This window comes from Peromyscus californicus, unplaced genomic scaffold, assembly GCF_007827085.1.
Source record: "Peromyscus californicus insignis strain IS unplaced genomic scaffold, ASM782708v3 Scaffold_14__1_contigs__length_90479793_seg_2, whole genome shotgun sequence".
NCBI lineage: Eukaryota > Metazoa > Chordata > Mammalia > Rodentia > Cricetidae > Peromyscus > Peromyscus californicus.
In genome coordinates this window covers 40,678,996-40,695,029 of record NW_026294436.1, presented here as the reverse complement: position 1 = coordinate 40,695,029, position 16,034 = coordinate 40,678,996, and the positions used below count along the sequence as shown (strand labels likewise).

Below are 16,034 nucleotides of genomic sequence, written 5' to 3'. Positions count from 1 at the left end.
ACTTTCTATGATAAAACCTCAAAGACAAACTCGGATCAGAGGCTTCTGTTTAGGACCACAGAAGCCAGGCTCAGTTCAGAATCATTTTGTACAAATTAGCCATTTTAATTATGGAACATCAAATTTGAAGATAAGAGAGAATTTTTGAGATTACTTATTCAAATGTCTTCCCATTTAAAGAGAGAATATAGAGAATCATTAAATTCATACAGGCAATGATAAACAAAACCTGTCATGAAAATCTATTGATTTGACCTCGAAAGCAGCTCTTAGAGTTCTCTTTTAATGTGAAACATTGAGAGGACTTATTCAGTGTGGCTATACTGAGAAAAGGAACAGATGAAGAGGTCTGTTGACAACACGCCCTTACCCTGCACCTCAGCCCCAGCCCACCAGACCCATCATCTGGATCTCTCTACCTCTTGTCCTCTCCCTAGTCCAGGCTACCTGGTCACTCGTGTTTTCTGTCTGTGCCTGGTTGACCTCCCCCCCCCCCCCCCCCCCCCCCCCCCCCCCCCCCCCCCCCCCCCCCCCCCCCCCCCGCCCTTATTTAGAAAGCATATCTGCTCATAATTGCCCTGTGCTTAGTATCCTCTGCGATGACTTGTCTCAGAAGGAAGGCCTGTCTTCCCCGGTCCCTAACCCATCATGCCTTGCGTGCCCCCAGCTTCAGCAGTCACCATGTTCCTTTGTCCTCCTCACACACTCCAGTCTCTCACGCTTACTTTATCCCTTTCTTCTTCAGCATTGTGTTATATGCTGTTTTTGCTGCTTGGACCATTACTGCTTCTCTAGTGAGTGACTGCTTATCCTTCAGATTTCATCTCAAAGGTCGCGTCTTTAGAGACCCCCACATTTCTTCTCCCAGTCCTTTTAGACTTGATATGGTCTCACTGCTGGGGTTTTGTTTGTTTTTCACCTTTGCTTCTTTTTCAAAATCCTATTTTTGTTTATACTTTTGTGTCATTATTTGATTGATATATTTTTCGTAGGTAGGCTGTAGTCTCTGAGTGCAGAATTAATGTATTCTGCGCATCACTCTTGCTATACCCACCACATTGCTTGATGTGTAGGAGGGACTTAGTATTGTTGAATGAATGACTCCCAGTCTTTTCCCATTTCTACTACACCAATGATTTCAGAGTAACATTTTTGTCTTTGGAATCTTATTTGCAATATGCTTTTTATAATTTATCCTCCCATCTGTGGATGTATGTAGTATTTGGGAAAAAATAGAATTTCAAGTTAGTTATTCCCATTTATAAATTTCACACTCTTAAAAACTCCAACTAGTTTTCTTAAAAGCATGAAATCAGTAATACCAAATACTCCTATTTTTTATCTAGTTTCTTACTGAATTTTATTTTTTAAGCTCTCTCATAAGTAGGAGAAACTAAGAAGTCATTGCGTGTAGACTATAATGAAAAGTGCAGAGAGGTAGGTAGTCATGGTGACATTAAAGTTAATGCCTCCAGAAGGAGTGTTCCCAGAGTACTGAGCCTGAAGAGTTCCTCAGGATTGCACTGTTATGTCTAACGTTGGGAAACAATGCCCTGAGTCCCCTTTACTTGTTTAGTAAAGCTTCTTTGCTTTGAAGCAGAGATTTTCAGCCTGTACTGTTAACATTTGGGGATATTATTTGGGAGGGGCAGGGGCAGGGAAGGATTGCTGCCCTGTATTGAAAGACATTTTGGCAGTATCCTTGGCCTGTAGCCATTAGATTAGTAGAACCCTGTTAAGTCAGTTATGACTACCAAAAGGTTCTCTAGATATACCCTAGGAGGCAGACTTTCTATCATTGAGGGTAATACCTTAAAAAAAAAAAAATCACAGCAGCTGGGGAGCGAGATGGCTCAGCAGACAAAGATGCTCACTGCCAACCAATCCCAATGGCTCTTGGAACCCATATGATGCAAGGAGAGAACTAACTTCTACAAGTTGTCCTCACCAATTCCAGCTAGTCTAGGTAGCCAGCTTGCCCTAGGGATCCCCTTTTTCTGTCAGCCAAGTGCGGTGATAGTAAGCAGTAGCCACACTTACCCAGCTTTCACTTGGGCTCTGGGGATCCAAACTCCACTCCTCAGGCTTATGTAGCTTTATCCATTGAGCCACTCCCTCATCAGTTGTTGACCTTTTGTTTTGTTTGTTTGTTTGTTTGTTTGTTTGTTTGTTTTGAGACAGGGTTTCTCTTTGTAGTCCTGGCTGTCCTAGAACTCACTCTATAGACCAGGCTGGCCTCGAACTCAGAGATCTGCATGCCTCTGCCTCCCAAGTGCTGGGATTAAAGGTGTGCACTACTACTGCCTGGCCAGTTGTTGCCTTTTAACTTTAATAAATCATCACAAAAATAAATTGTCCTCATTAATATGATTTCAACATTTACATTTCAAAAATAATATATGAAGCACATATTGTATAAGATAATATGTTTGACATAGAATTTATAAAAATAAAGGAGGCATAGTCCCTAGCCTAGGTATCTCACAAATCTGGAAATTAGGAGTATTCTTTATAGAAGAATATCATAAAAATTTTAATGACACACCAGAAATGAAATGGAATTCATAGAAACTTTAAATTGGGTTTTGAGAGGTTTGGTGTTGATCTGTCTAACCCAGATACTGCATTAGAAGATTAAATGGCCTCTGGTATAAAATTAAAATATTCCCGAGAGTGGTTGTAAAGCCCTTGATGGTGATTTCTGTGCAGTGGTAGTTGTTTGCTTTGATTGGTACTCTTAAAGAGCATGGCAGGTTGAATGAGAAATTGTCATCCACAAATGTGAAGTAGGTATAAGGCAGCTGGAGAAACGACAAAATTAGACTGTCTGTGTTAGCATAATTGACTGTTTAACCCAGAGCAAAGGGATCTCTACAGCAACAGTCTCTGAATCATTCTTTATCAGCTCTCAATTTTTTGTACACTTCAGTTTTTTTTCCTGTTAATGCTAATCAACAGAATATGTTGGTGTGCCTTACCAAGATTTGTGTGCTTTTTCATGCTAGCTCTCTTTGAGTTAAGCTTAGTCTTTTGGTGGCTAATTATTGAATTTAGGACATGTTTGACTGTAGCTAGCCTTTCTCTGTCCTGTCAGCCAGCTCCCAAATAATGACACGGAGACTTACTATTAATTATGAAAGTTTGGCCTTAGCTTAGGTTTGTCCCACTAGCTCTTATAACTTAAATTAACCCATTTATATTAATCTTATGTTTTGCTTTGTTACTTTTTACCTTTCTTTCATTCTGTATGTCCAACTCCCTCCATGTCTCATTGGCATCTCTTGGGTGGCGCCTAGATTCATCTCCTGTTTCCTCTCTCTCTGCCCAAAAGTCCCGCCTATACCTCCTACCTAGCTATTGGCCATTCACCTCTTTATTAAACCAATCACAGCAATATATCTTCACACAGTGTACAAATATCCCACAATATTTGACCCATTAGTCTGCTCACGCTGCTATTACACAAGGTCACAGGCTGGGTGGTATAAGACATTTATTATCTCTTCATTTTAAAGGCTCAAAGCTCATGATAAAATACTGCAGGGGTTAGATTCTGGTGAAGCTTCCCTTCTTTGCTTGCAAGAAATGGTCCATCACATGGCCTTTCCATTGTATTATGGGGAAAGGAGAGAGTTCTCTGGTGTCTCTTTTTCTTCTTGTAAGAATATCAGTCCTAGAGCTGGTGAGATAGCTCAGTGATTAAGAGTATGTAGTGCTCTTGGAGAGGACCTGAGTTCAGTTCCCAGCACTCACACCAGGTGGCTGGGATTTGACACCCTCTTCTGGCTTTTGCAGACACCTGCATTCTCATGCACATAATTTTAAATTTTTTAAATCTTTTAAAAAAGAAGAAAAATAATACCAGTCTTGACTGGATATAACTGTGTGCCTTGGAAACACAAGACAGGATGACTATGAGTTCAGGACCCTTGTAGGGTCCATAGTAGGGGACACACATGAAAATAGTCCAGTTGGTTTAAGGTCTCATTAACTTTGTGTTAGTCAAGTTTTTGTGCCTATGGTAAATACCTGGAAGAAAGAAGTTAAAAGAAGAAAATAATTCTTTGTTTTGGCTCACGGCTTTTCAGGTTTCTGTCCAAGGTTGGCTGAATCCTTGCTGAGCCCGATATGAGACTGTCGTGGCAGAGCGTGCGTTGGAGCAAAGCAGCTCCACCTCATGGCAGACCTAAGTGTGGATGGGAGAGGGGATAGGGCAAGATCTACTCTTCAGATACCCACCCAGACTCCTCCTTCTTCCAGCCAGGTTCCCTCCACCTGTCGCTCAGTATGAATTCATCAATGATATAACCATTTGTCTGTCTTGGAGGTTTTTTCATACATACCAGGATGTGTGTGTGTATGTGAATATCTGATCATTTATTTGTTATTCTTAAAGACTTTTTTGTTTTGTTTTTGGTTTTTGAGACAGGGTTTCTCTTTATAGCCCTGGCTGTCCTGGAACCCATTATGTAGACCAGGCTGGCCTTGAACTCACAGAGATCCACCTGCCTCTGCCTCCCGAGTGCTGGGATTAAAGTCACCACCCAGTTTAAAGATTTATTTTTGACTGGACTCAGAATTTGAAGTTCTCAGAGAAGACACAGCCTAAGTCTCTTGGCAGTCTGTTCCTGGCATTTTTCTTTGGCATTCTTCATTCTCTTGGCCAAAAGTTTAGCACATTCTGCAGCCTCCTCTTTTCTGTAGTGCATTGTTTCTTGAGAGCAATACATTGGATTTGAGTTTCAGGACATGTGGGGAAACAAGACGATGAACCTTGGGTGTCTTGGTCTTGGACTTCTTACCTTTTTGGTTTAAGGGCTTTCAGACAGCATATTGGAGGATATCATCTTTAGAGAAACTGAAAAGTTTTGAGGTTCTGTAGGCTCTTTGGGGCTCCATCCCCCAAAGCACAGTAGTATCTGTCAGTCCAGGAATATCCTTCTCTCCTTTTTTAAAAGCAGGACAGCCAGGGCTACACAGAGAAACCCTGTCTCAAAAAACAACGAAAGAAAAAAACCAAAACCATTCGGATTGGCATCCACAAGCATTCTTGTGCTTCCTCCTCTCAGTTCTCCCTGGTCTAGTACAAAAGTGCCCCAGATTCAACAACAAGCGCACTGTGCCATGGGTCAGGACACCCTACTTCATGGGAAAACTGTGTTTGTTGTTCCCGCCTGATTTGGACCACACAGCCCTTCCACTCTTCACCCAGAACATCAGCAGCTACTTCTGTGGCCATTCACTTTTCATAGACAGTACAAAGCTTGTGTTCATCGGGACTTCAATGAGTTTCTGATGGCCACTGGCTGGGAAGAAGATAGTGAGCTTTATCTTGACACAGCTGACCCCTAGGAGGTGCCACAAAAAAAGCATGTATACTTAAAAAAAAAATGACTGCTGTAGACTACTGGACTCATTTGTTTCTTTTCATTATTAAAAATAATGATGTATGAAATCCATACAAATACATTATTTTGGGCAGATTCCTTTAGAGTATGTTTCCTATGTGTGAGATTGAGCATACTGAACATTTTGGTAACTACTGCCAAACTGTCTTCCTAGAAAGACTGCACATTCACATAGCTATCGAGTAAGGGTGTTAATTTACCCTTATTGCCAAAATGATATCACTATTTTAAAATTGCTTCTAATCTGGTGTTGAAATTTCATTTTATATTTTAGATCTTGAATTTATTTGAAATCTTGATGTTGAGCCTCCTTTCAGTTTCTTTTTTTTTTTTGCCACTTGTTATTTTCCTATGAATTGCTTTAATTGGCTAATTTAATTAAGAAATTAAAAATCATTTTAGTATTTACTTATAAACACATTTAAGATAAATTTTGCATGGGTTCTGGGGATCTGAACTCAAGTGCTCTTACTCACTGAGCCATTTCACCAGCCCAAAAATAAATTTTGAAAATGAATTTTTTATTAAATGCTGCACATATAAATTTCCTGATCAGTTGCTTCTCTTTGGACTGCACTTATGGCATCTTTTAAAGTGAGATATTTCATTTTGTAGACGTGTTAATTATTTATTTATGGTTTCTGTATTTTGTGTAGTGTTTAAGAGAGACTTCTCTGTATAATCCATTCTTTTATGTGCAAGTCTCTTTTGATTCTCTGTTCTCTGTGTTGTTATCTAATCCTTTACAGTAGTGTGTTTCTAGTAGTTCCTGTATGGATCAGGTCTTGGAGATCTGAGAGGGTAAAAGCACCGTCGTCCATTAAGTTTTGCACAGCTGCCCTTGCTCTTTTCTTTCATGGTTTCTCCCCCGCCCTCAGCTAGTGCTCCCCTGTGTTGTTGTAACCTTACTATATTCCGTTAAGACTTGTGGCATTTGTGCTGTATGTGAATAGAGATAACAGAGCACTCAGATTTTAGATGAAATAGTCCTTGAAATAAGAAAGTAGAATGTTCACAGTTAAGAATAGAAGCTAGGGCTGGAGAGATGGCTCAGAGGTTAAGAGCACTGACTGCTCTTCCAGAGGTCCTGAGTTCAACTCCCAGCAACCACATGGTGGCTCACAACCATCTGTAATGAGATCTGGTGCCCTCTTCTGGTCATACATGCTGTATACAAAATAAATAAATAAATCTTAAAAAAAAAAAAAAAGAATAGAAGCTATATTTAAACTAAATTGCCAGACTTTGCTACTTTATCTTAATGTTAGTAGGGAAACAAAGCAAATATAACCAAGCCCCTTTTTGCTTTTGGGGGTTTATTTCTTAACAATAGAGAATAAAATTAAAATAAAGAATGTAGAAAAATAATTTATTGCTCTTATTTTCTTTAAAATTTTTTTAAATTCATTTTACATACCAACCACAGATCCCGTTCTCATCTTTCCTCCCGCTCCCCCGCACCACAGCCTTCCACTCTGACCCCCCCCCCCCCATCCCCTCCTCCAAAAAGGTAAGTCCTCCCATGAGGGGACAGCAAAGCTTGGTACATTCTGTTGAGGCAGGACCAAGCCCCTCCCCCCTGCATCAAGAGTGAGCAAAGTGTCTGACTATAGGTAATGGGATCCAGAAAGCCAGCTCATGCACCAGGGATAGATCCTGATCCCACTGTCAGGGGCCCCTCAAACAGATCCAACTACACAACTGTCTCCTGTATGCAAAGGGTCTAGTCCTGTCCATGCAGGTTCCACAGCTATTGGTTTAAAGTTCATGAGTTCCTATGAGCTTGGTTCAGTTGTCTCTGTAGATTTCCCTATCATGATCTTGACCACCCTCCCCCTCTTGCTCATATAAGCCCTCTTCCCTCTCTTCGACTAGGCTCCCGGAGCTGAGTCTGGTGCTTGGTTGTGGATCTCTGCATCTGCTTCTCTCAGTTACTGGATGAAGGTTCTGTGATGATAGTTAGGGTATTCACCAATCTGATTACCAGGGTAGGCCAGTTCAGGCACCCTCTCCACTATTGCTAGGAATCTAATCTGGGGTCATCCTTGTGGATTCCTGGGAACTTCCCTGGCACCAGGTTTCTCCCTTTTCCCATAATGGCTCCCTCTATAAAAATATCTCTTTCATTGCTCTTCCACTCCGTCCCTCCCCCAGCTGGACCATCTTGTTCCCTCCTGTTCTCATCCCCCATCCTCTCCCCTGTCTTGCCCCTATAAGTGGATACTAGATGTAAGCAAACGATATTCAGACTACAACCCACAGCTCCAGAGAAGCTAGGAAACAAGGAGGACACTAGGAGGAGTATACAGATCACCTTGGGAAGGGGAAACAGAGAAGATCTCCATTGCTCTTAGTTTCAATTAGCTGGAGCTAGATGCTATTCTAAGCATAGCTTCTGTTACCATGGAGTTTCCTTAACTCAAGGTCAGCTTCCTTAAAGCGCTGGGGCCTGCTTTATGCTTTGAAAAAAATAATTCTTAGTGGCCTTGAGTAGCTGTAGCCTTTGTTATACCTTAATTGCTACTTCTGCACAAGAAACAAAGTATTTCTGAAGAATCAATACAACGTTCTGCATTGTATGCTTAGACTTAAAGCATATGAAGTAGAGTAGTGGATATATAGAAATACATTTTTACAAATAAAGAATAGACAGTATTAATTTGTTTTACAATTATGTTGTTCCAATTAAATGAATATATTTGATAATCTTTTTTAAAAGTTCTTTTATTATACTTATGTATTTATGGGGACACACTTGCTATCATGTAGGCAACTTGAAAGAGTTTGTTCTCTGTCCATTGTACTGCAAGAATTATCAGGCTTGATGGCCAGCACCTCCACCCACTGAGCTAGCTCACTGGTCAGAGTTGACAACCTATTTTAAGCCTTTTGTCTCTCTTTAAAATATTTCTAGGGCCATGAATTTGTGTGTGTGTATCATATTTCTTAGGGAAATACCACTTCATTTATTCTTACACAGGTGGACTATTTAAGGGTTTCTGGGACTGCACTAAAAGTCGAGGATCTAGGGGATGGAAAGGAGCCTATTCTTTTTCTATACATCTCAAGATAAGTTACCCTAGATCCAGAAATAGAATGTTTCTATGTTTTGGTTAAGGTCTGGGAAGTCTAGTCAAATCTCACATGGAAACAAAAACGTTCTTGGAGCCTCTGAAGCTACTTTTATTCTGCATTTCTAGTATATTTAATGGTTGGTAGGTCTAGCACAAAACTCACAAAGTAGATCTAGCCTACAGAAAGACATATCATTGGTCCACACAGTGTTTTAAAAATCCCTAGATTTCTGATACCTGCTAGAAAACAGAAAGATCTGACAAGTCATACTAACACACACAAGTGACCAAATGGCATTTTCAGAAGTCATCCCACTCTGTCCTGAAGGTGTCAGTTGCTATTCATCTACTTGGACAGGTGTCTGTTTGAGTCAATATGTAACCTACCAAGCTTCTGACACTGTGGACCATCTAATTTACACCCATTGGTCCATACCACCTTCTCTGTCTGTACAGCTAAAATGAAAGTAAGTAAATACTAACATAACATAAAACAAAATCTAACCTATTTTTCTAGAAACATGCTGCATGTTTTCCGTCTTTTATCCCTTCACTGTTGTATTTTTTTCTTCTCTGAGATATTTAATTTCCCTTTTTACTAAGTGAATTCTGCTCAGCACCTTAAATCTTCTTTGATTAACTGTCTACAGAAGTCTCTCCCCTTTCTGAAGTCTTCGAGCATTTCTTTTTTCCAGCATGATAATGTCTACTATACTAGTAGTGTGTTTGGATTAGCTTCTTCCAACTGCCAGGCACTTAAATACAGACGTCTGCTTGCTTTTTGAAGACTAAGAAAGTAGTCCTATTTTTACCTTCTTTCCCCACTTGGCCTTCTGCCGTAAATTTGAATGTTTTTTCCTTGCTTTTTCAGTTACAGATGAGGATACAGTTAAGAGATATTTTGCCAAGTTTGAAGAAAAGTTTTTCCAAACCTGTGAAAAGGAGCTTGCCAAAATCAACACATTTTATTCAGGTGAGTAGTCACAAAGAAAAAAAGACATTGTGCAATGTCCTTCAGATTTCTTTCTTGTTTATGCTGCAGAAATGCCATTGTTTATCTGGATGAAGAACATATCTGCTACTGTAGTGTCTACACTTTATGTGGCCATTGCCTAGGTTCCCTTACAGTTCTAAGACCTTCAGTTATACATTTGATTTATCTTTTTTATAGGTTTTAATCCCCACTTCCAGATTATCACTTAGGCTAATTTTATGCCCTTTCATTGGCTTAAACACTCACTCTTCTGCATCTCTCTAAAGCACTGGTCTCACGAGTGTCATCTGCAAGATACTATTGAAGCTTGAAAAGAAAATACTAACTGCTATTTTTATATGTCTAGCTTGTTTTAATGTACTTAATGGGGATTAGGAAAGTAATGTCCTTGTAATGGATTGCCTAGAGCATTGCCTTAGGCACCACAAATCCTGTGGAGCCTAGTTGATAATTAGATGGTTTTGTGAATACAGAATCACAACAGTGATTGAGATTCAGAGAGATTCATCCAGACTCTGAATAAACCTTATGTGTATTCCCTCATACATTGCTGAATTTGCCCCATTGATGCTTGGAATCACCTACTGGATGTAATGATCAATAATGGATTTCCCTCTTCTCTTGGCAAAGGCTTTGGAAATACCATAATCTTAATACTGGCATAATCATTAAAAGCAAGCAAGCAAACAAACAAACAAAACCACTAGTATGGGTTAGTCTGAGTGTTGTATTTTAAAAAACGGCAGGAAGGAGTCGCACCATACAACAGGGCTTATGTGGATGGTTTATTGAGGGGAGAGAAGGGGACTGGTCTCTGGAGACCAGGAAGGGAAAGAGAAAGAGAGAGAGATGGGAGGTGTACAAGGCCCTCTTTTTATAAGAAAACATAGTGAATGCACACAGGGGGTGCTATTAGTGACTGCAGCTGAGGTCTATCCTGTCAGGACCCTAAGGGCAGGCCAGTACAGATGCCTAAATGCTAATATTCCTCCCTTTTGTTTATTATAAAAAGGTGAGGAGTTAGAACGGGGTAGCAGGTGAGGCGGGGATGAGGGCGCCATGTTCTCGAGACTGTTTCCTCCTGGCCTGGGGGCATCAATCATCTTTGGGGGACCTGAGAAAACTAGGGTACTGGCCACATCCTGGGGGAGCTGGCTGTTTCACTTCGCTGTCCAGGCTCTGTGGAACCATCCAGCACCTCTTGTACCTGGCAAGATGCTGTTCAGATGGATCCAAGTCAACTTCCTGGAGCTCCACAAGAAATCATGATGAGGTCACCAGCCAAGATGGAGGAGAGCCACGTGGTTGCTGTTAATAGTTACATGCACATGCACACAGAATTAAACAGGAGTTGAGTAAATAGAAAAGGAGAACCAGTGTGAGCCGTGCAAGACAAAGCTGGATTCTCCATCTCTGATTCGCACGTTGCAGCAAACAGAACATTTGGAGAGAAAGAGCAGATAGGCATAATTGTCTTAGAGCAAATAAAAGGGAAGAAAGTGGAGAATTCTTTATCGGTTCCCCAACTGCCTGGTCCAAAAAATGGTCAGTGGGTCTCCAAAAGGTGTATGACACACAGGTCCCAAGGATGAGGCTGAGAGAAGATCCAAGGGCTAGAATCTCTAGCGTCCTAGAGATTCAGCAAGGACAGACAAGAAGGCACAAGCTGCTTAATGGACTGTCATCCATTAAGAGCCAAGGGCTAAGAGCCCAAGAGAGACAGAATCGCCTGGTACCAGGACTTTGAGAAAAGCCAGAAGGCGAGGAGAGGACTATGCTCGGGAAATGAAGCCTCATATCTAGGGGAATGGTCAGAGTCGGGTGGTCCCACCAGAGACCCAATTGTTGGTATTGAATGGAAGGCAAAGCTGTTGGTGAATGAGAAAGCAGATTTATTGCAGGTGGAAGAGAGCGGATCAGAAAGCAGATTTATTGTAGGTGTGAGGGAGGGGGAGAGCAAAAGAGTGAAAGAGTGAAGAGCTATGTTGGAGTAGGGACTTAATAAGAGAAAGCTTGAAAGTAGGGTACCCCCTTCCATCTGTTGGATCACTGGCAGAAGTTACAAAGGTCCTATAAAATACCGGGATATGGTGTGCTGGTAAGCAGACGTTTTGATTGGTGTCTAAGGAGTATGGGACCAAGTCTGACTGCAAAGGCAGGTAAGTTAAGCCCTTACTTAAATCAGGTGCTAGATATGAAGGTAGTACATTTTCCATGATTGAGGTAGAGAAGATCCAAGGGCTGGAATCTCTAGCTTCCCAGAGATTCAGTAAGCACCGACGAGGCACAAGCTGCTTAGTGGACCATCATCCAAAAAAGCAGGGGCGATGGGCTAGGAGCCCGAGTGAGATACAGTCGCCTGGTACCTGTTGGTTTTTGCGGTGAGGAAAAGACACAAACACAGCAAACCCACTAACAAGAGTTTTATCAAAAAGAAAAATGAACAAAAGATGTGCTCAGGCCTGTGGAAAACACATAAAAAGAGAGGGCAGGGTACAGGGACCCACCTTTTAAGGGCTAATCTGCACATGTGCGCTCAAGTCCACACAGCTACTCCATGCATGCTCATAGATGCCATGGTCACGCTGCGCATGTTACATGACCACATAGCGTACAGTTCGGAAATGACTTGGCATGACTGCCCTGCCAGAGTATGCGTGATCACTGGGGCATGACTATCAGTACCAGGACTGAGAAAAGCCAGAAGGTGAGGACTGTGCTCAAGAAACAAAGCCTCGTTCATGGGAAATGGCCAGAAGTGGGGGGCTTACCAATTGTTGATGTTGAATGGAGAGTCCTAGCAAGCCAATCTGTTAGCTGGAAAACTAGGGCTGTTGCTGGTGGACCAGGTTCCAGGGTCCCAGCACATTTCAGACTGCCAGGAGAGCCTTCCCGGTCAGGGAACCAATGTTGTATTTTAAATAACGTCAGGAAGGAGTCATACCATACAACAGGGCCAATGTAGGAGGTTTATTGAAGGAAGGGAAGAGAAGGGGGCAGGGATTGGTCTCGGGACAAGGAAGGGAAAGGGAAAGAGAAAGAGAAAGAGAGAGAGAGAGAGAGAGAGAGAGAGGGAGAGGGAGAGGGAGAGGGAGAGGGAGAGGGAGAGGGAGAGGGAGAGGGAGAGGGAGAGGGAGAGGGAGAGGGAGAGGGAGAGGGAGAGGGAGAGGGAGAGGGAGAGGGAGAGGGAGAGGGAGAGGGAGAGAGAGGAGGTGTTCAAGGCCTACCTTTTATAAGGTGTTCTAGTGGCTCCTGCAGCTGAGGTATATCCTGTCAGGACCCTAAGGGCAGGCCAGTACAGATGCCTAAATGCTAACACCGAGAGTGACTAGTTGCATGACTTTCTTAGTTTCTTTTTCAAAGGATAATTTTTCCTCCTTGCTTGTGTACAGTTTTTGGAAGCACCTCATTCAGGTATTTTCTCAACAGCCCTCAGATGGGTCTGATTATTCTTTTGTATGGCACAGTGGGAGATTGGGAGAGGTAAGAAGCAGTATGAAGCAGCTTGCCAAAACCCTGAGAGACTGGGTCCAACATTCTTTTAGGTGCTATGTATCCTGCAAAGTGGATCTTTGAACATCTGGTTTCTCATGGAGTTTGCCTCTTCCTGTGTATTTGCTACTGCTGATCTCTTGGTTACTCGCTGAGAATGGAGATGCCCACCTCCCAATTTAAAGTTTTATCTCAACTTTGTGCATAATCCTGGTGACTTAACTGCCCTTGTGTACAGTCCATTTTGGGTTCTAATCTATTTTGGTCACATTCTCTCATGGCCATACTTGCCCAGAATTGCTCTCCTCCTGATTAGTAAATCCCGACATAAGATCCTAGGACCATATTTTCCAGGCTTTAAGCTTTTTACACCCCTTCTCTAACATCTGGATGTATACATGCGTACATACACACATACTTTCATTTGTGTGTATAGATGTTTTGCCTGCATGTATATCTGTGCACCATGTGCATGCAGTGCCTGCAGGGACCAGAAGAGGGCATCAGATCCATGGGACCTGAGTTACCGATGGTCATGAGCCACCATGTGGGTGCTGAGGATTGAATCGTGGTCCTCTAAAAGAGAAAATGGGGCTCTTAACCACTGAGTCATTATTCTAGCCCCCTGTTTCTATTTGTTTTGTTTGTTTTGTATCTTACAGAGTTCAAATTCCTTCACATCTTCATTTTATTCCAGTCAATCATGTTACACCCAGTATTGATGTCTTTTTATCAGTCATTTTAATCATTTTGTCCCTGTACTTTCAATCCCTTTATCCTTATTGCTTTTTATTGTACTCGCCTAGCAAAACTCAATGCATCTTGTACCTTAGTGCCAGCCTTCTGGATTGCTTCACATAGCAATAGAACAACTTGGAACAGGTACAAATTCACCCTTAAGTAGGTCTTCAAAACTTTAGAAGGTATCTTATTTTATTACTTTTCTCTTTCTTTGCTAAGATCAAATTCAGGGCCTTGAGTATTCTAGGCAAGCTCCTGACTACTGAACTATCCTTGTCATTGCTCTTGAATTCTTTATCACCCCACCCCTTTCTTCGTACTGTGCTCATTATATAACCACTTTCTTTACAAATCAAAATGAAGGCAGACAGTTCAGATGGTAAAGTGCTTACTGTGAGGACCTGAGTTCAGATCCCAGCACCCATATAGAAGCTGAGCATGATGATGCCTTCTGTAACCCCAGAACTGGGGAGTAGAGGCAGGACATCTTGGGGGCTTGCTAGCCAGCTAGTCTAGCTGAAATGCGAACTTGGATTCTGAGACAGACCCTGTCTAAAAAAAAAATGTGCTGTGTTTTAATAATAAAGTTTATTTTAAAAATAAGGTGAAGGACTAGGGAGATGGCTCACTGAGTAAAGTACTTGCCACCTAAGCCTGAGGACCTGGGTTCAAATCCCTAGAACCCATGTAAAGCTGTACACAGGAGTGCATGTGTCTTTCTTCCCAGTGCCCCTACAGGGGGATTGAAGAACCAGGAGAACCCTGGAAGCTTCCAGGCTTGCTAGCCTGCATGTGCAGTTTGTGTATGGAAGGGTAGGGAAAATATGAGAGCCTGTCTCAAACAAGGTAGAAGACAAGGACCGACCTCTGAGGTTGTCCTCTGTCCACCACATTCATACTGTGGCGTTTGTGGGACCTCATTCACACTCACAAACATGTGTGTGCACATACACATTGTGTACAAACACACACACATGTAAGAGGGGGCAGAAGGGAGAATGAGTAAAAATGAGGCAATACATTTTGATGTCAGCCTCAGCTCTCTACAGGTACCCACATGGGACATACACTCAAGGACACATTTACACACGCACAAAGTAAATAATTTTCAAAAATAGCAGCCACCTATTCCTATCTTTGCCATATATGTATTTATGCCACGCCTTCCCCAAATGACTGTAAATAGTCCTTATTTTTCTCCACTGCTTGAATTCAGTTCTCTGAGGCTTGTTTCAATAATGATTTCTTCTGAGAGCAATTGAATAAATGGATTTTACTTTCCTTTAAACCAGTTCAAGGTTCTTAGGAAATCATTCCTTTCAAACCAGAAGAAAATAAGCAAGTTCTTTAACTATAGCCTCCTCTTTTTTCATTTATGTCAGGGCTTCTTCACAGGCAGAGAGAGGAGTTTATAAAAAGACACAGTGCCTTTATTAAGAGATTACATGAACCTTCAAAGGCAGAGACAAATTGAACTCTTGTTTGAAAGCATGAAAATGGGTAAATGTTGAAGAGAAAATCATGCAGAAAGGATTGCAGTGTCCCCAGGACAGATGTGATCTCCAGTTAGGAGGTAGAAGGCCAAGGGAGAGCCAGCAGTGTAGACAGAAAAGAGCAACTGGTAGGAAAGGGTGCTGTGGTCTGAGTTGAGCTGCCCCGGAAAGCTTGCCTTTAACCCTTTGTTCCTGAGCCAGTGGTGCTGTTTGGAGAAGCTGTGGATCCTACAGGAGATGGGTCATGGAGAGCAGAGACCAGCCAGTGCGGGTGGACTTTGAACCGTTCACTTGGCCCCTAGTTGTAGCCCACACTCTCTACTGCCTGTTTCCCGGTGATGTTAGCAGCCTCCACCTCACACTGCTCTGCCCTTCCTTCCCACTGCTGGACCCAAGTCTGAATCCTTGCACCAGAACAAATCTTCCTTCCTGCTTCTGTCAGGGATTTTGGTTACCATGATATAAAAGTAAGAACATTTGAAGGAGTGTGTCTACATTAAAATACTGTTAGATAAGGTCTAAGGCTGTAAATGAAAAATATACAAGATCAGGTTTATTAGCATTTTTCTTTTGCTATGTAGACCAGCCCGGCCTCAAACTCAGAGATACATCCACCTGCTTCTGCTGGGATTAAAGGTGTGTGCCACTACATTTGGCTAAACCTTCATATCTTATGTGTACTTACGTACCTATGAGTGTGAATATACAAATGTTTAAGTGATTTAAATGTTTTTAAACAAACAGTATTTTGTCTGCTTTTAACCTATTTTTAAATACTTTTTCTGATTAATTTTTGGATGTTGATTGTAGTTCACTAAATTGTGGGGTTTTG

General features: G+C 41.8%; 1 protein-coding gene across 1 annotated transcript in view; it reads left to right on the top strand.

Annotated features, from left to right (window-relative positions):
- Positions 1-16,034, top strand: part of Xpr1 (xenotropic and polytropic retrovirus receptor 1) — a 161,518-nt gene that overhangs the window by 69,422 nt on the left and 76,062 nt on the right. Inside the window, exon 3 of the mRNA XM_052737242.1 lies at positions 9,354-9,455. Coding sequence (XP_052593202.1) covers positions 9,354-9,455 — 102 coding nt within the window. The remainder of the gene's footprint in view (positions 1-9,353; positions 9,456-16,034) is intronic.